This window comes from Aotus nancymaae, unplaced genomic scaffold, assembly GCF_030222135.1.
Source record: "Aotus nancymaae isolate 86718 unplaced genomic scaffold, 86718_ANA_hifiasm-v0.15.2.pri h1tg000030l, whole genome shotgun sequence".
Classification (NCBI taxonomy): Eukaryota; Metazoa; Chordata; class Mammalia; order Primates; family Aotidae; genus Aotus; species Aotus nancymaae.
The window spans coordinates 3296187-3319922 of record NW_026988443.1 but is presented as its reverse complement, the minus strand read 5'-3'; the positions used below and the strand labels follow the sequence as shown (position 1 = coordinate 3319922).

Sequence of the window (23736 nt, the reverse complement as noted above, 5' to 3'; positions counted from 1 at the left end):
CTCCTGGGTTCCAGTGATTCTCCTGCCTCAGCCTCGAGTAGCTGGGACTACAGGTGTGCACCACCATGCCCGGCTCACTTTTGTATTTTTAGTAGAGATGGGGTTTCATCATGCTGGCAAGGGTGGTCTTGAACTCCTGGCCTCAAGCGATCCACCTGCCTTGGCCTCCCAAAGTGCTGGGATTACAAGCATGAGCCACTGCACCCAACAACAGCTCTTAGAAATATTTGAATTAGATACATCAGATAATTTACCAGTCAACTTGGAGTCTTAAAATGTGCAACCATACGTTAAAGAGCTTCGAGTCACAGGCACTTATTGCTAAGGGGCCTGTGTAGGACTTTAGTAAGGCACCAATAGCTTCTACATGTTCCAAACCTTAAACATATTAACACTTTCACTTAGGCCCAATTAATATAAACAGGGTTGCCATACATATTCAAAAAGGCAATAAAATGACTAATGTACTCACCAGCCACAATTTAACTACATAAGCAGTTTTTCCTACCTTCTGATTCTTTCTGAAGTTTTATTTATTTTCAAAACTACCCCTAGTTTTGTTTTTTTGAGAAAGTATCATTTTGTCACACAAGTTGGAGTGCAAGTGGCATGATCTCAGCTCACTGCAATCTTTGCCTCCTGAGTAGCTGGGATTACAGGTGCGCACCACCACGCCTGGCTAATTTTTGTATTTTTAGTAGAGATGGGGTTTCACCATGTTGGTCAGGCTGGTCTCAAACTCCTCACCTCAAGCAAACCACCCACCTTGGCCTCTGAAAGTGCTCAGATTACCATACCCAACCCCAAGTTAGTCTTAATTCTAGGCCTCATACAAAATTTTGAATTTTGTTAAACATTAATTGTTACTGGAAACTCCCAGAATACAATTCCCAGAAAGCTCTAATTTCACATTTTCACCAGACTTAACAATGTTTAATGTCACTAAAAAACAAGTACTTTCAAGTAATTAAAGAAAACTAATTATGTTCAGTATCAAATTGGTTAACAGTGGTCTTATTGTCTACAAATTATCTGAAAACTGTTTACAGGCCAGATGTGGTGGCTCACGCCTGTAATCTCACCATTTTGGGAGGCTGAGGTGGGCAGATCAGTTGAGGTCAGGCATTTGAGACTAGCCTAGCCAACATGGTGAAACTTCATCTCTACCAAAAAATAAATAAAAATTAGCCAGGTGTGGTGGCACGCACCTGTAGTTCCAGCTACTCGGGAGGCTGGGGCATGAGAATTGCCTGAATCTTGGAGGTGGAGGTTGCAGTGAGCTGAGATCACGCCACCGCACTCCAGCTTGCGTGACAGAGCAAAATACCATCTCAAACAAACAAACTCTCTATACATGGAAAATGTGGTAATCTTAGTTAAAACTATTATCTAATGACAAAGACGCTCCCCTTTTGACCCAAACTTGAGTCAGGCTCTTTCGAGTCTTCTGCTCAACTAGGCCGTGAGCCTTTCCTCTGTCTTTGTAGAACCCAATTTGAGCACGAATCCTGCTTAGTCAGGTTAGTGAAAATGTCCCACACCCTTTCAATCTGTTCTCACTCCCAACCCAGTGTCTTTTCACCCCGGCCTCTCTTCAGCAAGAGTTTTGTTGTGTCCTTCTAGTGAGAGTCCCTCATAACACCAATGTTTCCTCTTAAAAACTTTCCCTCTACTGACTCCCCACTCATTCTCCCTACCACTGCAAAAGCCCATTGCAGTGTTTCTTATACCTAGTCTCCCAATAAAGTAATCCTTGCTACCTTTAACAAGCGTCATGAATAATTTTTTAACACTAGCTAAGGAAAAAAGTCTATCCTAAATGGGTCTAATCAAAGGTAGTTCATATATGTTGGATGTGTTTTAGAAATGGCTGTCAGAGCTGAACAAGTAATTTTTTTTCTTAAAATTTTAAGACACTGGAGCTTTTAAAAAGTAGGAAAATTAATAAAGAAACATTTCTGAATTACAAAGGAGGTTTTAAAACCTGTATTACAAAATACCTAGAGTATAAGGAGAGAAAATCAGTGATGCCTATTAAAATAAAAACTCTAGATAAATTAAATTTAACAGTTTAATTGAGCAAAGAACGAGTCTCAAATTGGGCAGCTCCCAGAACCAGAACAGGTTCAGAGATACCCTGGCATATGGTCTGGTAATATTTAGGGACAGAAAAAGGAAAGTGACATACAGAAAACAGAGAGTGATGTACAGAAACAGTGGGACTGGTTACAGCTTGGTGTTTGCTTTATTTAAACACAGTTTGAACAGCTGACTTCCTGTGACTTGATGAAAATCTGTGACTAGTGTAAGAATACTCTATTTACACATCTAGTTAGGCGGCAGTTTACTTTGTAAGAGGAAACCTTTAGGCCAAACGTAAGATATTATTATGTAAGGAGGCAGATTTAGGCTAAATTTGTGCCCAATTTGCCTGCCTTTCTCTTTTCCTTAGTAAAATGTGAAATGAAAGTAAATCTCAGGGCCCCCAACTCACTAAGCCAAAGGGAAAAGACAAGCTGGGAACTGTGTCTCGGAAACCTGCCTCCCATTTTGTTCCCAAATAAGATAGCTACAAAGACAAAAAAAGCTACATACCTCCCTCACAATACCCCCACTTAGAAATTCCTTGTGGGCCCCAAGATCTTTACCCTGTAACAGTTCTGTTGAATTTTACCCCAGCAATGTAAATTAATAGCTTTATCTTTACATGTACAGGACTCAAACTCATCCCTCTGCTCACCTGAGACAAATGCATACCTGATGGCTTCCTGTGCACTATGTTTATTTTATCTTACACAGAAATACAGATTCACTAAGCTAGATGAATCCGTGACTATTCCTCTGCCCCCCTCTCACATGTGAATGGCTGATCAAAGACTCAAAAGAACGCAACCGTTTCTTATTTACCCATACCTTTTGTCTTTTATCTACCCAGACCGTTTAAAATTTCTACCTCTTTCCCCAATATCTGCCCATTCCCCTTGAAATACTGAAGCCCTCAAAATCATCTGTGGAGAACCCTGGCAAACTAAACTTCTAAATTGATTGAGACCTGTCTCAGATACTTTCTGGTTTACCAAAGCATAAAAAGACATTCAGAATTTAAACAGCATCAGAAATACTCATCAGTATTCTGGCAGAAAATAATTTCTGCTAATCACTACTCAGATGAAGCTCCAAGGCAAACTGCTGAGTCCATGGAAGGACGAAAATTACAATTAAGAGCTTTGTAGCTATCAAACCTCTGCTTCTTACCCTACCTTCAGAGCAGGGATTCTACTGCCCACATCCAGAGCTGCTTTCAAAAATAATTCAGGCTGTTTCTCCTTTACTCTCCCCAACTAAAAGATTTTCTATATCAATCCTAGGGCTATAAATTCCTACCTATGAGGTATGACTGGAAATGGAAATAGCTGTGATACAACACATTCCTAGGAATGTGAAGTCACGGTGGGATGAACCGTGGGAGGAATGTACACTGAGAATCGTTCTTCAATAATAATTTCTGTCACACCTGTAATCCCAGCACTTTGGGAGGCCAAGGTGGGTGAATCACAAGGTCAGAAGTTTGATACCAGCCTGGCCAATATGGTGAAACCCCATCTCTATCAAAAATACAAAAATTAGTCAGGCGTAGTGGCGTGCACCTGTAGTCCCAGCTACTCGGGAGGCTCAGGCAGGAAAATCACTTGAACCCGGGAGGCAGAGGTTGCAGTGAGCCAAGACTGGGCCACTGCACTCCAGCCTGGGTGACAGAGCAAGACTCTGTCTCAAAAATAAATAAATAATTTCTGAAGAGAAGAACTACAGATGTCTGGAGGCAAGCCAGGAATAGACTACAACAGAGTTCACTACACATGACTAGGTAACTGTCCTCTTTAGGTATGATATAGTATGATTATGCTTTTTAAAAAGTGTCTATTTTTTGTAGACAGACACTGAAATACTTACGAAAAGATGGTGATGTCTGGAATCTGCTTCAAAATAATCAGAGGCTGGGTGTGGGAGAATGGGAAGAAATAGATGAAAGAAGACATTAAAGCTGGGTGATGACTCCATAGGATTCATTATACTTCACTATACTATCTTCTCTGCTTTTGCTGTGGTTGAAATTTTCCACACCAGAAAACAAAGATAAAATAACATAACTAAAATCAGCTCTGAAAGCCACACACAATTAATACTATTATGATACTGTGAAATATACATTTAACTTTCATCTGTTTATTTCCTAGCAGGCAACTCCTAAAATCCTTGGAATCAACAAAGTGGTTAAGTATCATTTTATACGCTAGTGACTGTCTGGTGGCCGGCAGTCCCTCTGTAGTTTCAGGATGGGGGCTGGTCACAGGAAAGACCAAGGCATTATTAGAGGACTGAGGACTTGTCAGTCCCTCACCCCAACCCCTGGGGAGGGCAGAGGGGCTAAGAGTTGAGTTGATCATCAATGGCCAGTGATTTAATCAATCATGCCTATGTGATGAGGCCTCCATTAAAAACCTGAAAGGACTAAGGTCAGGAGGCTTCCAGGAAGGTGAATATGAGCACATCCAGGTGCAAGGAGGCTGGTGGACCCCAACTCCACTGGGATGGAAGCTCCTGTGCTGTTTGTTTGTATTCTTTAAAATACTGTTTCCCTGAGCTCTGAGAGCTGCTCTCGCAATAAGCAAACCTGAGAAGGGGCTTGTGGGAACTGCAATTTATAACTGGTTGGTCACACGTTCTGGAAGCCAACTCACGACTGGCATCTGAAGTGGGAGGCAGTCTTGTGGGACTGAGTGCTCAACCTGTAGGATCTGACGCTGCCTCCATGTAGACAGTGTCAGAATTGAATTAGAGGACACCCAGCTGTTGTCTGCTACTGAAGAACTGTTTGCTTGGCGTGTGGAGAAAAACCCCACGCATTTGGTCAGAAGTGTTCTGTGTTATAAGAGTGCAGCAGAAGAAACTGAGTTTGCTTTTCCTCTATATCCTCAACTACAGAAATTAAACCAGTGATAAAGACAAACTTGAGAAAAGTGTTCGGGACACAAAAGAAAAAGGGCTTTAGAGCCATGTAGGGGATAAATACGGGAGAAATTAAGAGATGCAATTCATAGCTAGTTGATATAACCAAAGAAGAGGTCACAGTAAATTACAATAGGGAATAATTAAAGGAATAAAAATATTCTAGAAGGCCCTGACACTATGGATTGAAAAGCTTTAGATTCCTCCTCCTGTGCAACAGAAATGACGATGTCGTTAGAATAACACCTATAGAATTTTCAAGCAAAATTATCACTAGTTTAAAATATTTTACAATCTTGAATACATCTAATATATGTAACATATATAAGATATGATGCATAACAACAAAATGAACAGTTGTGAACCTACTACCCCATTTGTGAAGACATTTGTTTATCTATTTAGACCAATGGTTATAAAAGTGGAAAATGACCCCACCAAAGTGGAAGTAGAAAATATTAGTATTTGTATTTATCTTTTTGATTTACAAATACCAGAAAAAATTAGCTTGTAAATATTTAATATGTAAAATGGAATTGATGTCTTCACTTGGTATGCATATCATTTATGTGAGATATTCTGAGAGAAGAGTACAAGTTCCATAATGTCAAAGGCCGCCTGTGGTGCCCTCACTTATCTGCCTTAACTGTAATTACAGCACATTGCAGTCCATGTGTGCTGCCAAAGGAAAACATCTTGGGTCCCCAAAATCACTAGGCTAAAGGAAAAAGTCAAGCTGGGAACTACTTAGGGCAAACCTGTCTCCCATTCTATTCAAAGTCACCCCTTTGCTCACTGTGGTAAATGCATTATCTGATTGCCTCCTTTGGAGAGGCTAATCAGAAACTCAAAGGAATGCAACCCTTTGTCTCTTATCTACCTGTGACCTGGAAGCCCTCTCCAGCCAGTTGTCCCACCTTTCCAAACCAAACCAATGTTCGCCTTACATATGGTGATGGATGTCTCAGGTTTCCCTAAAATATATAAAATCAAACTGTGCTCTGACCACCTTGGGCACATGTAATCAGGACCTCCTGAGGCTGTGTCATTGGTGCGCACCCTCAACCCTGGCAAAATAAACTTTTTAAATTAACTGTCTCCAATTTTCTGGGCTCACAGTGCCTAACATGACAAATGGGAGGAGTGGCTTAAAAAGATTCCTGCAAAATATCATTGAAAAGGGTATAGGCAAAGGTATGAACCACACGAAAATAACGAAGTTGACACTTTTGTTTCTATAATAAGCTGCGATTGACATATTATGAAGTTAAAAACAATTATCTAATTAGAACACAGTGCTTTCACCGAAAATATAATTATCTTTTAAAATCGATTGTGTTTTACATAAAGTACATGATATTAGCACACTGGTACATATATATTATGTCTCTATTGTATATACCTTTGTTATGGACTAAATTGTGCCCCCTCAAAATTGACAGAAGCCCTAACTCCCCAACTCTGTCTCAAATGCAGTCAGGGTGAAGACTGCATTTGGAGACAGGGTGTTTAATAAGGTAATTAAGGTTAAATGAAGGTAAGAGTGGGCCCCTAATCTAATACAACTAGTACCCTTACAAGAGGAAGAAAGAGATTCCCCCCCCACAGGAATGCATGCACACAGATCATCTCCCGAGGACACAGCCACAAGTCCGTTGTCTGTAAGCCAAGGAGAAAGGCCTTAGGAGAAGCCAGATCTATAGACACCTTGATCTTGGACTTCTAGCCTCCAAAACCATGAGAAAATAAATTTCTGTTTTGTCTTTAAAGCTACCCAGTCTGTGATACTTTGTTAGGAATGTATTAGGAGCCTAATACATTCTAATTTTATTTACGTGTGTATTACTACATGTTATATTTAAATATATATGGGAATATATTTTCAAAATTTTTTACTGATGACACATATGAACCAAACATATTGAGGCTACTGGCGCAGACAACTAAGAAGCCTTCTCAAATATAAAAGGAATTCAAAATACAACTCATACACAAATCTTCAACTCAAGTAACCTGAAGATATATTCCAACTGAACAAGTGATAAACCAAAATACAAGGATCAGAAGCATGCAGTGAAATCATTCAGTCACAGAATCAAAACTAAATATGGGAGGAAGCACTTCTATTACAGAATGATAAAGTAAGAAACTGAAAACCTGCTCCTCCAGAAAAGCAATGAGAGCACTAGCAAAAATTGTCAAAATCAACTTTTTCAGAATGCTACATATTAACTTCTAACAATTTGAGGAGTGCTTATTCGAGAAAAACAGCTGAATCACAGTAAACGGAACAAGCTTTGTGATATTTTAACTTGCTTTACACTCATCCCTTTCTCTCAAGTTCATGGTAGCTTGAAAACCAACAGCCTCATAAGCCAGTAGCTGTGAAAACCGGTAGCCTAGCAACCTTGTAGCGGGTAGAAAAGGATTACTATCCTTCAAAAGCCCCATCCCCAGAGAACTGTCCCTGTCTGGCAGTTCCTTGGAAGAGCTCCATATCCTTAATTAACTTAACTCAGAGAACACTCTGTGAGAACAGTTTTATCCTTAGGACACTTGCCAGAAACAACCAGTGGCAATTGTTTAGCACTGCAGCTGCCTAGGCAATGATACTAGTTGGGACTAACGAGAGGCTGACCAAAAACTTAAATGGAAAAACTGGGAAATGAGATATTCACAGGGGCTTTGAAAAGCCTTCACATACACCTGGGAATCCAAAATTTCATGTGAACGTGCAGGTTCTAAGTATGTCCAGGACAGACCCAAGAAGGCCCAGAAGCTCATCTTTGGCAGACACAGGCTCTGCAATAGCAGGAAGTGAAGGCTAAGGTACAACTGCAAACCATCCGCCCAAGTGTGAAAGGCCCACTTCAATACTTACATAAGAACCCCTTGGGCAAAGAGTGGGAGAGCTACTGTCCAAGTACTTAAGGAAATCTCTCGTCACTAGCTGACCGCTAAACAAACTGAGCAACTTCAGAGGTCACATCTTAACAAATAACACAGACTTTACGGGATGAAACCAGAAAGTCACTAAACAAATAGCAACAACAACAGCACAAACAAAAACCCCTTAAGGGTATATTATTCAATTATATATCAGATTATATTTAATATAAATATAATATTCTAAATATTCAGTTTCAACAAAAAAAAAATAGGAGACATAAAAAAGTATGGTGTAAACACAGTAAAAGAAAGAGATGTCAGCTGGGTTCAATGGCTCATGCCTGTAAGCCCAGCACTCAGGGAGGCCAAGGCGAGCAAATTGCTTGAGCTCAGGAGTCTTGAGTCCAGCCTGGGCAATGTGGCAAAACCCTGTCTCTGCAAACAAATTAGCCAGCCTGGGTGGTATGTGCCTGTAGCCCCAGCTACTCGGGAGGCTGAAGCGGGTGGATCACTTGACCCTGGGTAAGGTCGAGGCTGTCATGAGCCATGAGTGTGCCACTGCACTCCAGCCTGGGTAACAGAGCAAGATGCTGTGTCAAAAAAGAAAAAGAGAAGTCAATGGAAACCATCCCTAAGGAAGACATGTTGGATTTATTAGACAGAGATTTCAAATCGGCTATTAGAAATATGCTTTTAAAATATTCATAATATAAATTTTTATATTTATATTACAAATATGAATATTATTAATATCAAATTGGCTACTATAAATATGCTTTCAAATATTTATAATCCGTGTAATGCCACAGCATGGATTAACTTTGAGAACACTATGTGAAGTCAGTCCATTATAAAAAAATAAATACTGTATGATCCACATAGATGAGGCACATAGAGTAGTCACTCATAGAAACAGAAAAGAGAATGGTAACTGCCAGGGACTGAGGAAGGGAGAAAGAAATGAGGAACTGCTGTGTAATAAGTATACGGCTTCACTTTAACAAGATGAAAAAGTTCTGCAGATTGCCTGTACAACAATGTGAATGTGCTTAACATTACTGAACTGTACGCATAAAAGGGGTAAAAAATGGCACTTTTTCTGTTATATGTATTTTACTAAAATTAAAAAAACTAAAAGAAATTAGGTCTAAAGAATTACAACAAAGTATGAGAATGATGTCTTGACCAATAGAGAATACAAACAAAGATAAATAATAAAAATTTAAAAATAGAAATTTTGGAGTTGAGAAATACAGTAATTTGAAGGAAGGTAGGATTCGAGGAGAAGAAATTAAAAGAGAGGAGCTTTGGACCACATCATTTCCTACAAGGGGCAGTCAGTGAACTTTGTTCTTCAGCCAAGGTACAAAAGAGGGCCCTTTAATCTCTTCCTTTGGCTCTTAAAAGCAGCAGGAAATTCATTAATCAGATTCACTGAAATGCTTTTAGAACAACTGAAATTGCTCAGATGTCCCTTTCCTTTCTGTACAAGGATATGGTGTATGTACTATACAACTATAAATGTATAGGACTATTACATAATGTGAAATATAACATATAAAATATAAATATTAGTCAATGATATTAGTGAACATGTGTAAGAAACACTGAGATGATCTTGCAGGATTTCACCTCCCTGGAACTCAGCCCCTTACTACTGTTTCAGCTTTCCTATCACCTCTGCCAGCCAACTCCATCTTCTTGGGAACCTGGCCTCCCTACTGCCTGCTTTATGACATCATTCTCTCACCAAGCCTACTGCCACCTGGTAGAATCTTGGGGTAGATTTGCATCATCACAAGTGGCCAGTGAGCAGTGTGACCAGTAGCCTTTATACTGAACACACGCACTCCTTGGCTTCAGTCACGCAGACATCCACTAGGATCGTCTCTTCATCCCTTGTATCTACAGTTGATGTTTCTTCTTCTCTGACCATGTCAGGTAAAGAGAGAAACTTTCTTGACGGTTTTCCTTTGACTTCTTTCCCCCTAACTTCAGATTTCTTTACCCGTATAGTCCCAAACAGCTTGGAATAACAGGGAAGGTTATTCCTTCCCTCACTAGAAATGGTTATTCCTTCCCTCACTCATTCCTTCCCTGCACTAGAAATCTAGAGACCTCATTTCACTTTTGCCTTTGACATTTACTAGCTGTGTGACTTTAGAGGACTCTTTTCTTCTCTCACAAAATCTGTTCCCTCATCTGTTACATTAGGATAATAGATTGGTTATTCCTTCTGGCCCCTTTCTTTTCTAATGCTGAGTCTTAAAGGGCACACGTAGAGAAAATGAAAGCAGACGCTTTTTGAGTGTGTCTCTTTCAACAGAAACAGAGGGAAAACCTAAGTGGCGTAGAAAACTAGCAACATATTCTGAGGTGTTTCATGTGTAATAGTCTCCCTCCACTAATATTTCAACTTCACTATTTTAAATTCAGTGATGTTTTAAATACTCAGCCAGTCACGGTGGCTCACACCTGTAATCTCAGCCCTTTGGGAGGACATCTCCCTAACTAATATTTCAACTTCACTCTTTGATATTTAGTGATGTGTAGTGATGTTTTTAATATTCAGCTGGGCACGGTTGCTCCCGCCTGCAATCTCAGTGCTTTGGGAGGCCGAGATGGGAGAAACACTTGAGCCTAGGAGTTCCAGACCAGTCTGGGCGACATGACAAGACCTCATTTCTACAAACTTTTTTAAAAATCAGCCAGGTGTGCGGGCATGCCAGCTACTCAGGAGGCTGAGGTGGGAGGATCAGTGGACTGTTTAAGCCCAGGAGGTTGAGGCTGCAGTGAGCCATGTTCGCACCACTGGACTTCAGCCTGACAAGGTGAGATCTCAAACAAACAAAAGTAATATTCACGTTTTGGAGATTCCTATCTGAACTAGATGGAAAGAGAAAATGAAGACTACTGGGTTATAAGGAGGCAAGATATCCTAGGGTAAGGAATTTGGCATTTTAAATGAAAGAAGAAAGACCGGGTCCCCTACACTTACCCTTGGGATATGCCCTGGAGAATGACACAATGATTTAAAGAGCAAAAACTACACTTTAAATTTTAGAAGAAAAGCAGAAAGACAACAGAGCAAAATCTACTCTGAATAGGGCAAAATGAAGTTGGTTTTAGCAAATGCTTAGATCAAGAAACTAGGAAGGAAACAGGCTAGAATAAAGTATCCCTGGAAAAAGCAGCTTATCAGAAGTCACATTCAGTTGTTTTATTTCTTTTGCGTTTTTGAACAGAGATGACACTTGGCAGCCTTTAATATCAATATTTTAGAAATGTGTTTTAGGAATGATGCTTCCAGGCCGAGCACAGTGGCTCATGTGGCAATCCTAGTATTGTGGGAGGCCGAGGCGGGCAGAACACTTGACGTCAAGAGTTAGAGACAAGCCTGGCAAACACGGCGAAACCCGGTCTCTATTAAAAATACAGAAAGCTAGCCAGGTGCAGTGGTGTCTGCCTATAATCCCTACAATCAAGGTGAGTACAAACAGCAAGAAAGGAGAGGATTAAACACAGTATTGAAAGGGAGGGTCAAATCGATAGCTGAGTGGTAAGTCCATGGATAGGCAGAATTTAAGTCCTGAGACTTCAACCACTATTCTTGGGCATTGCTCTCCATTTTCAGAGTCTATCTAAGAACACCTTTTCAGTGGGAAAGTTGAACACTACAATGGCCATCTATGCCACACAGAAGAGAGTCCCAAGAGATGCCACACTTTTTAGTGGCCTGGCTGATCAGTTCCCCTGCACCAGCACTCTGTAACTTCCTTCCCTAATCTATTACTTTAGCGTCTCTGGAAGGCACTTCAGAACTCTTATTTTCGCAGGGACATTTTGATTTTCCTTAACTTACAATAGGATTTAAGACCTTGTGCTTACAGATCCTCTCCAAAACAAACAGGCTCAGAATCTGGGCTTGCTTATGTATTTCACGAGGAAGGGCTCCACTCTCTCCCCTAGTATATGGTGTAAAGGGTGTTCTTTTTCCCTCAGGAGAGTGGAGAGAATGGAAAGGACCCCGTATGAGAATATGAGGCTTTATAAAACATCTCCTATTTAAAAATCACTTTCGCTTTTTATTTGGCTTACAACAACCCTATGAAATCCAAAGAAAGCCAAGAAACAATCACATCAAATGATAACCAGTAAGAGAACAGTCACTGCCTATCCCCTAATGCAGGGTCTTGTCCATGGTCATGAAGAAGAGCTAGTAGAAATGCCTTGCCCACGTTACAAAGCTATCCAATTGCTGCATCGGTGTGTAGGGGGAGCATCTCACTTACCAGGGACTGACTTCTTCCTTGATTCCTTTGTAGTGATGAAAACTTCCCTGGGGATGGATACTTCCCTGGGATTGCAATCTCCAAGCCAGACATTTTGTCTGGCACGAACTTCAGAATTCTCCAAGTCCTGCGGTAGCAGAAATACCCAGATACTTGAGAGTAATGCAACACCTGACCTTGGCGACATTTCAACGACAGCTCCAGTCCAGAGTCCAACTAATCTCTTGACACTGTCTCCGGCTCCAAGCCAGGACAAAACCGAGAATAAGAATTTGGATGAGATTAAAACCAAGCTTTCAAAGCCTCTAGATGCCTACCAGTTCCCAAGAGAAAATCAAGAGCCTCCACTGCTTCCTTTAGAAATCCCTGATAGCCACCAGCTTCTGTCCTGCATTGATCCCCTTGGCCAAGAGGAGCAGCCTGGTTCCGAAAACACCAATCTGAGAAAGAACAGCCTGAGTCTTGAGGGCCAAGGGATACTTGAAAATGGGATGGAGTCTAGCAGTGATCCTGCAGACATCACTACATTGGTGGAGGATACTCCCCTCCCCTCCAGCTTCAGTTCCTTACAAGAGCTTGACCAACCCTCTGCAAAGAAAGCCAAAGATCCCAGTGCCATCGAGGTAAATCAGGTGCAGGAAAAGTCAAGCGTCAGAAAGGGTCACTCTCATCAAGTCAGGAAGAACGAGCATAAAGCTGCCGAGCCTATCCAGGGTGCTCCCAAGGCCAAAATCCAGCCAAAGGACACAGAGAGCCTATTACAGGGAGAAGTGACTGTTCGCGGTGCTACCGCCAGTGACGGCGCTTCTGTGAACAAGAGCAAGCATTCTAGCAACAAACGTCACAGACCTCACAACAAACCTCACGCATCCAGCAGGAGCAGCACAACTAAGAGGCACGGGCAGGAGAAGACCAAAAGGAGCAGAGAGAACAGCTCCAAAAGATCTGAACACAGTGAGGAGTCAGGGACCAAAGTCAAGGTAGAAGAGAAGCAAGCCATTCCCAATATGAAGCGCAAGAAAGATCAACCTGAGCTTAGCCGAGACACCTTCAAAAAGCCACGAAGCTCCCTGGACGTGCACGTGGTAGAGTCCATGCAAGTTTTCCATGCACTGGGGAAAAAGACCGACAAGAAAACTGGATTCTCTTCCTCCCGGACTCTGGGAAGCTCAAGCAACACCCAGAACCCTCGGCCATTCTCAGCTCTCAAACCATGGCTGGATACCCAACGTGAGGGGAAAGGCCCGGAGAAAACTCAAGTCAAGGCCCAGAAACTGGATGATAGTGCTGAAAAAGAGTGTCCATCTCCATCCCAGTATGAGTTGCCACCACCTGGGAAGGTCAAGTTGATACCGTTGCCCTTTCTGACCCTGGACAAACCTCAAGTTCGACGTGTTTCTCGGCGGCCACACCCTCCGGCCTCACGTAGGCCTGCTGTGGCTTGCCCTGCTCCACCTGGTTCTACTAAGTCAGCTCAGTCGACTGCAGTCAGTCTGTCCCAACCGGCTCCTACCAACACATCTCTGACACGTCCTGCCAGACCAGCTCAGCCAATTTCGACCAATGGAACCCAACGCGGTTCAGCCAATCCTAACCAGCCTCCTACTGCCTCTCAGTCTGCTGCTTCTAGGCCAGCATCCTACAAAATACCATGTTGCTCTTCTTTCCAGCGGGAGCCTGTTTCCACTGCTGTGACCAATCTCCAGTCACTGGCCAAGCCTCAAAATCAATTTCTAATCCAAGACTTCAATTTACAACCCAGGCCACGGAGTACACCCGACATCTCTGGGCCAGCAGTGTCAACGCCCATCACAAAAGAGCAGAGGCCAGAGCGTAAGGCCATGAAGAGGAAGCTCAGCAAGAGCGTGAGAATGCTGCCAAATACACCTCTTTGGGAAAACCGCGGTTCTTCATCTAAAGGGAAAAAGATATGTAAATTTCTCAATACTATGGCTACAGAATCTAAGAGGTGCTGAGACTGTTGGCTTGACTCTGGATACCAGCTGCTTTTCCAAATACATAGATACATAACAATTTATTTATTCCGATAACATACTTTTCAAACTGAATAAACAAATCCATTAGGATTAACAGATAAGTAATAAAGAGGCTCGCAAGTTTTGAGATGCTGTTGACTGTGGGTTTTCTTTGGTGGGGTAGGGATCAAAGGCTGCCTTAGAAGGAATTATGGCTGGGCAAGGTGGCTCATGCCTGTAATCCCAGCACTTTGAGACGCCAAGGTGGGTGGGTCATCTGAGGTCAGGAGTTCGAGACCGGCCTGGCCGACATGGTGAAAGCCATCTCTACTAAAAGTAGCTGCGTGTGGTGGTGGGTTCCTGTAACCCTAGCTTCTCAGGAGGCTGAGGCCAGAGAATTGCTTCAACCCGGGAGGTGGAGGTGCAGTAAGCTGAGATCCCACCACTGTCCTCCAGCCTGAACAATGCAGCAAAACTCCAGCTGAAAAAAAAAGAAAAGAAAATGGAGGAACTAAAATTTGAATGGGAGAATATCAGCAGAATTGAGGAAAGAGGAAGGAACATGGTCCTAGACTAAGAAGGTCAAAAGGGGAGAGATTTCATGGGCTTATACAAACAATCAGAAATGGGGGAAATTGCAGAAGAAAGATGCAGAATCTGAGGTTAGGACTAAAAGAATAAAATTGGGATAGAAGTTGAAGATGGCAGAAGATAAGGCTGGGTGGACCAAAAGAAATGTACAAAATCTCCCATGGATGATGGCCTTATGTCTCATGGCCTATCAGATAGGTGTTTGAGAAAAGAAGATTCAGGTCTCATCTCCAACAGGTTTGGGTTACCTTATACATACATGACCACAGGTGGGAAACGTCAGTGCAAAACAGGGGAATCTACCACCAGGGGAACGGCAAGGGCTCACAGTTCTAGGTGTAGCTGATAACCTGGGGCCCAGACAAGCAAACGGCAGCAGCTTGAAGCTGACCCAGAAAAGACCCTGGAGTACAGATCACCATTGACTCAATACCCATGCACAGGTCAGTGAGATGTACTACTTCAGTTCACCTTCACAACAACACACAAGACCAGTAACACTGTGCCACCTTCCTAGTGAGGTTCAGCAATGGGCTTGGGTCACACTGCATGCAAAGGGGTAAGGCCTGTGGGTCTCAGAAGTCCTCAGCGTTTACGAGCGCCTGTAGACAGTCAACCTGGGTTTGAGACCACAGCATCCGGAGGTTAGAGGCAGACGAACTCAAGCTTCAGGAGGGATTTAAATATTAAGAGGCCCGCCAGGTCCTCCTCCATCCGTTCCAGCACGTGCAACCTTCTCGGCCATCACCATTAACTGAAGTACCAGAGAAAAAACGGCTTGGAGCGTCCATTTTCACAGGATGAGTGGTGGGCGCGCCTGTGCCCTGAGTCGCCCTCCAAAAGCCGCAAGACGCAGTCGCCCAACTGTGTGGAGACGCTGCTTAGTGGGAGGGGACCCCGCCTGAAGGCACAGCGATAGGCAGAAAGGGTTCAGGGAGGTAGGGGGAGGGCGGGATAGGAACGGTGGGGGAAGGGAAGATGAGGGCAGTGGATGGTCTCCATGAGGAAATCAGTGATTTACTTCTTAAAAATTAGTTTCTCATATATAATTTACATAACAAAAAATTCACTGTTCAAAATCATACTATTCAGCAAGGAGTGATCTGTAATCCAGCCGTCTTGGAGGCTAAGGCGGGCGAACCACTTAAGCTCAAGAGATCGAGACCATTCTGGTCAACATGGTGAAACCCCATCTCTACTAAAAATACAAAAAAAAAATGAGCTGGGCATGGTGGCGCGTGCCTGTAATCCCAGCTACTCAGGAGGCTGAGGCAGGAGAATAGCCTGAACCCAGGAGGCGGAGGTTGCAGTGAGCCGAGATCGCGCCACTGCATTCTAGCCTGGGTAATGAGAGCGAAACTCTGTCTCAAAAAAAAAGAAAAGAAAAGAAAAGAAGTTCAACCAGATACAAGAAAAATCTGAACACTAGTACAAATAAGTCAGAAAGTCAATTCAGGATATAAATGAGATATTTACCAAAGAGATAGACATTTTAAAAAGAAAACCAAACAGAATTTCTATAAATAAAAAGTTCATTGAAGGAATTATAAAATTCATTTGAAAACTTCAACAACAGACTAGACCAGGCAGAAGAAAGTACCTCAGAATTTTAAGTTAGGTCTTTTGAATTAATCCAGTCAGAAAAAAAGTAAAAAGAATTTTAAAAAATGAGAAGAGCTTTTGAGAAGAAAGACATTACATAAGACCTCGGAAACTACGAAATCATAGTTATTCCCAGGGGAGAAAAAAAGCAAAAAATTCAGAAAACCTATTTGAGAAAATAATTCAGGACGCCTTCCCTAGTCTAGCAAGTGATCTAGACATCCAGACACAAAAGGCTCAACAAACTCCAGCCAAATTCATTGCAAGAAGAATCTCACCATAGCATCTAGTCATCAGGCTGTCTGAGGTCAATGTGAAGGAAAAATCCCTAAATACAATAAAAGTGTCTAGTCACTTACACAGGCAAGAAACGACATCAAACTAACAGTGGAATTCTCAGCAGAAACTTTAGAAGCCAGAAGAGACTGGGATTCTATCTTCAAAGTGCTTAAAGAAAATGGTCAAACTCTAATTTTGTATCCTGCTAGTGTAAGCTTCACAAATGAAGGAAAAATAGTGTTTCCCAGACAAGCAAATGAGGGAATTCATCACCACTGGAGTGGTCCTATGAGAAATGCTTAAGGAAGTTCTAAACATGGGAACAAAAGGTTGGTATTCTTTCATTAAAAACACATGAAACTCACAAGTTTTATAAAACAATTATACAAAAAAGGAAAAGAAATTAATCAAAGTGCAACATGACAGAACTCCAGAAAATCACAAAGTGGGAACAAAAAACAAAGAATCTACAAAGCTGGCCAGTTGTAGCTCATACTTGTAATGCCGGCACTTTGGAAGGCCGAGGCAGGCAGATCACCTGAGGTCAGGAGTTCGAGACCAGCCTGGCCAACATGGCAAAATCCTGTCTCTACTACATATACAAAAATTAGCTAGGTGTGGTGGCATGCACCTGTAATCTCAGCTACTCGGGAGCCTGAGGCATGGGAATCGCTGGAACTTGAGAGGTGGAGGTTGAAGTGAGCCCAGATTGTGCTGCTGCACTCCAGCCTGGGTGTCAGAGCAAGACTCTTGCTCAATAAATAAAGAATCTACAAAGCAATTAGATAGCAATTAACATTATGACTGGAACAAACCTCAGGCATCAGTATGAAGCTTGAATGCATCACTTCAAAGATATAAATTGGTGCAACGGACCAAACAACAACAACAATGATATGCCGCTTACAAGAAATCTGCCTTACTGTTAAAGACACATAGACTGAAGGTAAAGTGGTGAGGGGTGGAATTTTCCATGTAAAAGTAAACCAAAAGCAAGCAGGAGTAGCTATACTTATATTAGATAAAACAGACTTTAAATCAACAATAGTTTTTTTTAAAAAAGGTCAGTATATAATGACACAGCTATCAACTGAACAAGAAGATATAATAATCCTAGGTATATAATATACAGGCACCCAAAACTGGAGCACTGGATTAATAAAACAAACACTATTAGACCTAAGAAAAGAGACAGATAGCAATACAATAATAACGTGGGACTTCAACACCCCACTGAGAGCACTAATAGATCACGGAGACAGACAGAAAGTCAACAATGAAACACCGAACCTAAAACAAAATGGACCTAACAGACATTTACAGAACATTCTACCCAACAACCACAAAAGATACATTCTTCTCATTAGCACATGGGACATTCTCCAAGACAGACCAAACATTAGGCCATAAAACAAGTCTCAACAAATTAAAAAATATATCAAAATCATATCAAGTATCTTCACACAACAGAATAAAACTAAAAATCAATTTGAAGAGGAACTCTCAAAAATATACAAATACATGTAAATTAAACACGCTCCTGGACAACTTTTGGGTCAATGACAAAATTGAGAGGGAAATTAGGCCAGGCGCAGTAGCTCACTCCTGTAATCCCAGCACTTTGCGAGGCCAAGGTGAACGGATCACCTGAGGTCAGGAGTGTGATACCAGCCTGGCCAACATGGTAAAACCCCATCTCTACTAAAAATACAAAATTTAGCCAGGTGCAGTGGTGGACTGTAATCCCAGTTACTCGGAGGCTGAGGCAGGAGAATCGCTTAAACCCGGGAGGCAGAGGTTGCAGTGGACCAAGATCATGCCACTGCATTCCAGCCCAAGTGACCAAGCAAGGCTCCATCTCAGGGGGCAAAACAAAGAAGAGGGAAATTAAATTTTTTGAGGCTGGGCATGGTAGCTCATGCTTACGTCTATTAACTATTCCACACTCTATGTTTACAGGCACACACTCCATACTGTTTTCTATAGAGGTAGTACTACTTTACACTTCTCCCAAAACTATATAAGCACCCTCTTTTCTCCAAATCCTCACCAACATCTGTTATTTTTCTGACTTTCTAAAAATAGCCCTTTTGACTGGTGTAATATGATATCTCGTTGTGGATTTTTCATTTCTCTGATGATTAGTGATGTTGAGCATTTTTCTCATATGCTTCCTGACCATTTGTATGTCTTCGTTTGAAAAATGTCTTTCACGTACTTTGTCTACTTTTTAATGGGGTTACTTTTTGTATTTTGCTGTTGTTGTTGAGTTGTTTCAGTTCCTTGTAGATTCTGGATACTGGTCTCCTGGATATGTAATCTGCAAACATTTTTGCTCATTCTGCAAGTTGTCTGTTTACTCTGTTGATTATTTCTTTTGCTGTTCAAAAGTTTTTTAGTTTATTCAAGTCTTATTTGTCTACTTTTGGTTTTCTTGCATTTGTTTTTGAGGTCTTCGTCACGAATTCTTTGTCTAGGGCAATGTTCAGAAGAATATTTTTCTAGATTTTCTTCCAGTGTGTTTTAGTTTTAGATTTTACATTTAAATCTTCGATCTCTCTTGAGTTGATTTTTTTTTTTTTTTTTTTTTTTTTTGAGACAGAGTCTCAGTGCAATGCCCAGGCTGGAGTGCCATAGGGTGATCGCGGCTCACTGCAACTTCCACCTCCTGGGTTCAAGTGATTTTCCTATTACAGGCATGCGCCACCACGTCCAGATAATTTCCATATTTTTAGTAGAGAAGGGGTTTCACCATATTGGCCAGGCTGGTCTCAAACTCCTGACCTCAAGTGATCTGCCCACCTCGGCCTCCCAAAGTGCTGGGATTACACGTGTGAGCCACCCCACCTGGTCTCTTGAGTTGGTTTTTATAAAATAAGAGAGAGTGGTTCAGTTTCATTCGTTCTGCATATGGCTATTCAATTTTCTCAGCACTATTTATTGAATCGGTTTTCCTTTCCCAGTGTACATTTTGGTCTACTTTGTCAAAGATCGGTTGGCTGTAGATTTTTATTTCCAGTTTCTGCATTCTGTCCTATTCATCTATGTGTCTATTTTTATACCAGTACCGTGCTTTTTTGATTAATATAGCTTTGTATCCCAATGTTAGAGGGAAGTGTTTGGGTCACAGGGGCAGATCCCTGATAAATGGTTTGGTGCCTTCCCCAAGGTAATGAGTTCATGTGACAGCTGGTTGTTAAAAGGTGCCTGGCTCTTCTTCCTTTCTCTCTTGATCCCTCTCTCGCCATGTGACATGCCTGCTCTCCCCTTTGTCTTCCATCATGATTGTAAACTTCTTAAGGCCTCACCAGAAGCAGATGCTGGCACTGTGCCTCTCATACAGCCTGCAGAACTCTGAGCCAAAAACCTCTTTTCTTTATAAATTACCCAGCCTCAAGTACTCCTTTACAGCACAACAAAATGAAATAACAACATCTACATGTTTCATGAATAACTGTTAAATCTGTATTAATTTTCTCTTCTTTTAAACCAATTTTTCAGGTGACTTCTATGAGAATAATCAGAAACTACTATGTACCAAGGTTATTTCTGTTTGATGTAACTTCCTCTAATAAATACTATCTTCTTTAAGAATAAAGTAATTGAGAATGCTATGTATTATGAGAAACTTTATAAGGACTGATTATAATATGAATCCTTCTTTGCTTAAGATAATTTTCAAGAAAAAATCTTGCTAGATATAAATTGAACATATATGATACATGGCTACTTAAACACATGAACATTTAGCCTGTTTAGAAACACCCAAGTATGAAAAATTAAATACATGGAACATTTGTGTCTTTCTTGGCAAAAGGTAGGCAAAAAGCAGAATAAAACTAATTCCTCAACCTAACAAATACCCTAGAAAGGAAAAGGGCAATTCAGAAAATACTAATAACATGCAGAAAAACAGAGGGAGCATTCTTTTAAGGAAACAATTCTCATACTTTATAGGTAAGTGACTGAAACCATAAATGTTCCTCATCTAACACAGATTGATCAACTCTAAATCTCACCTGCTTTTTCAACTCCCGGCTATTATTTAGTCTCTTTAACTGCCAGTTAAGACTCCACAAATACAAAGACAACTGTTCACAGACCAGTGCTTCTGGGCCTATTCCAGAAAGCTCGATACACTGGAGGTTTCTGCCTGTTTCGAAGCTGGTGGCCCAAACTTACTTTTCTTCTTGGCAGTAACTCCAAGTTCCGCCTTATTATTATTATTATTATTATTCTGTCTCTCGTGCTTGAATTAGGAAAGCTTTATTTTTAACATTAAAAATAACTCCCACACTGTATTACTTGAAGTTTCTAAAACAACTGTTTTGTTTTATACTCTAATTTTAAATTTATTTCTTAATGAGAAACTTTTCATTACTAAGCTCCATTTGAACTTTGCGCTATGAAAACTTAACACAGACTCTTTTGTAGAAATTATTTTTTGGTTTGGTTGAGGTCATAAACACCAATTCAGGACACCTAATAATTATTCTACTAAGGGCTAGAGAATGGTTGTTGCTTACTTAAGGGTATCTCGTGAGGTAAGAGCCAACTAGAGTCCATACCTGTGCCTCTAGTAAAGACTACACCCAGAGTCATCTCCAAGAGACAAGCATTTATTCTAATTATTCATCTGGAATGCTCTTGCTAATATCTTAACTAAGCAAATCTGCTTAATTATATTATCATTTAGAAGATGTTCTGTGATTACATATTTAAAAAACCACACAAATAAATATTCCATGAAAAACCGTAGTTCTCACACAGTTCACCAACTGAACAATTCCTTGAGTATTTGTGGGTTATTTAAAAATAGCTAGTATAATCAAAGATATTGTTAGAAATATTCTAATGGATATATGTATAAACATTAAGCAATGTATAATTATGCAAAAGTTTCGCTTGACACTGAATTCCTCTGAGTGTATTATTATAAGTTCTAAAATACATCGTCTAAATCTTAAAGGCAATTTTCAAAATGTTTTATCTAATAAACTCACTTCATCCTCTACCTTCTGTTATATCACAGACAAGAACAAAAACATATAGGCTCAGTTGCTTGAGACCACAGCACAAAGGAAGTGTAAGAATAAAAGGGAAATTCAGGAGCATCTAGATCTAGGTCTTAACTTTTATAGACCTCAGTTCTTGACTGTCATTGTCATCTACACCAGTGATTTCCACCCTTGATAGGTACTCCCTCACCTAGAACATTTTTTTAAAATTCAAATTTCTATAAATGGTAGTCTGAACATATGTTTATCTCTATAATTCCTGTATTAAATGACAAATTGTATTAAAATGACAAGAAGTAAAATATATATAAACCCACAAGAACAAAAACAATGAGAAAGAAGACAACAGCTGATAAGAGATGCTGACAAAATTTTGGAAAACAAAAAGTATATGGACAAAAAGTAACAAACACTTAACAGGCCAGAGAAAGCAGAAACCTCAACGTCTGTGGGGCTAGAGGTAGAGAACAATCAGTTGATGTTAAGCCATAAAAGTCTACAAAAGCTAAGGAATTCAAGGTAGCCCCGAAAGCACGGGTGAAGAGTGGGACAAAGGGCAAAAGTTTTCCGGATTCTCCTAAGGCAGAGTAAAAATAAAAATAAAAATAAAAATAAAGCCAGGTGCATTGGCTTACGCCTGTAATCCCAGCACTCTGGGAGGCTGAGGAGAGTGGCTCACCTGAGGTCAACAAGGCGAAACCCTGTCTCTACTAAAAAACTGTCTGGGTCAGAAAGAAATAAGAAAACACCAGAACCCATACATAATGTACACCATCATTATACCTCTAGAGAAAGTTACTGTGATGGTGAATATTGAGTGTCAACCTGATTGGATTGAAGGATGCAAAGTATTGTTCTGGTGTGTGACTGTGAGGATACTGTCAAAGGAGTTTAACAATTGAGTCAGTGGACTGGGAGAGGAAGACCTACCCTCAATATGGGTGGGTACCATCTACTCAGCTTCCAGCATGACTGGGTAAAACAGACTAAAGAAGGTGGAAGGATGAGACTTGAGTCTTCTGGCCTTCAGCTTTCTCCCGTGCTGGATGCTTTTTGCCCTCGAATATTACACTCCAAGTTCTTCAACTTTTGGACTCTTGAACATACACCAGTGGTTTTCCAGGGGCTCTTGGGGCTTTAGCCACAGACTGAAGGTTACACTGTCGGCTTCCCTATTTTTGAGGTTTTGGGACTCGGACTGGCTTCCTTGCTCCTCAGCCCGCAGGTGGCCTATTGTGGGACTTGACCATAAGATCGTGTGAGTCAATACTTCTTAAACTCCTCTTCATATACACATCTATCCTATGAGTCTTGTCCCTCTAGAGAAACCTAATATACCTACTGTATCCTCAAAGCATTCTTACTATTCTTCCAGTTAAAACCATGTGCTAATTGTAAAAGACAATCCTCTTGATGAAATATATTGAAATATTAAAGTATTACTTACTGGACGCATTTAACAGTGGAGTAATGTGTGCCACTGCTCCAAGGACTACCCAATGCCTTCCCCTCCATATCCAACCTTCTTCTGTCACTCACTCCTAGCCACTAAGCTTGAGAACGCCAGAACAAGGTCACCAACCTTCTCTCTCAGCCACATCAGAACGTTCCAACTTGGCCTCCTTAGGCTGTCCTTCTGCCACCTTCACGGCCACAGCTCGGCAAATGGCCCCAAGTTTTCTGTCCAGAGAACGAACCCCTGCCTCTCTGGTATACCTGTCATCAAAGAAATATATTTTATTTTTGGCCATACACCACCTAAAAAAAATAGACAGAAGTAATGTTATTAACATTTTTGCTAAAGAAACAGCATATATTTAAATGTTCATTACCCTTTCTTGAGTACTAACTTCTCCACAGTTAAAACTCCTCATTATTGTTCTTTCTTCAACACTTAGATGGATTTTCAGCTACTACTATTTCCTTTATACAGATTATCTTGAATTATATAACCCTATGCTTAAAAATGAACCCTAGTTCTAAGTTCAATTTACATTACCAAAGTAAATTTGGCAGCATATAAACAACCATTTACTCCTTGGTAATTTGTTGAAGAGTCTTCTTAAACAAAATTTGTCAATT

The 23736-nt window shown here is 40.9% G+C and overlaps 1 protein-coding gene across 1 annotated transcript in view; it reads right to left on the bottom strand.

Annotated features, from left to right (window-relative positions):
• LOC135277191 (uncharacterized) overlaps nt 1-23736 on the bottom strand; it is a gene marked incomplete at its 3' end in the record, with an annotated part of 232910 nt that overhangs the window by 71277 nt on the left and 137897 nt on the right. Inside the window, exons 13-14 of the mRNA XM_064382928.1 lie at nt 23237-23370; nt 3952-3995 (exon numbers count right to left, since the gene is read on the bottom strand). Coding sequence (XP_064238998.1) covers nt 3952-3995; nt 23237-23370 — 178 coding nt within the window. The remainder of the gene's footprint in view (nt 1-3951; nt 3996-23236; nt 23371-23736) is intronic.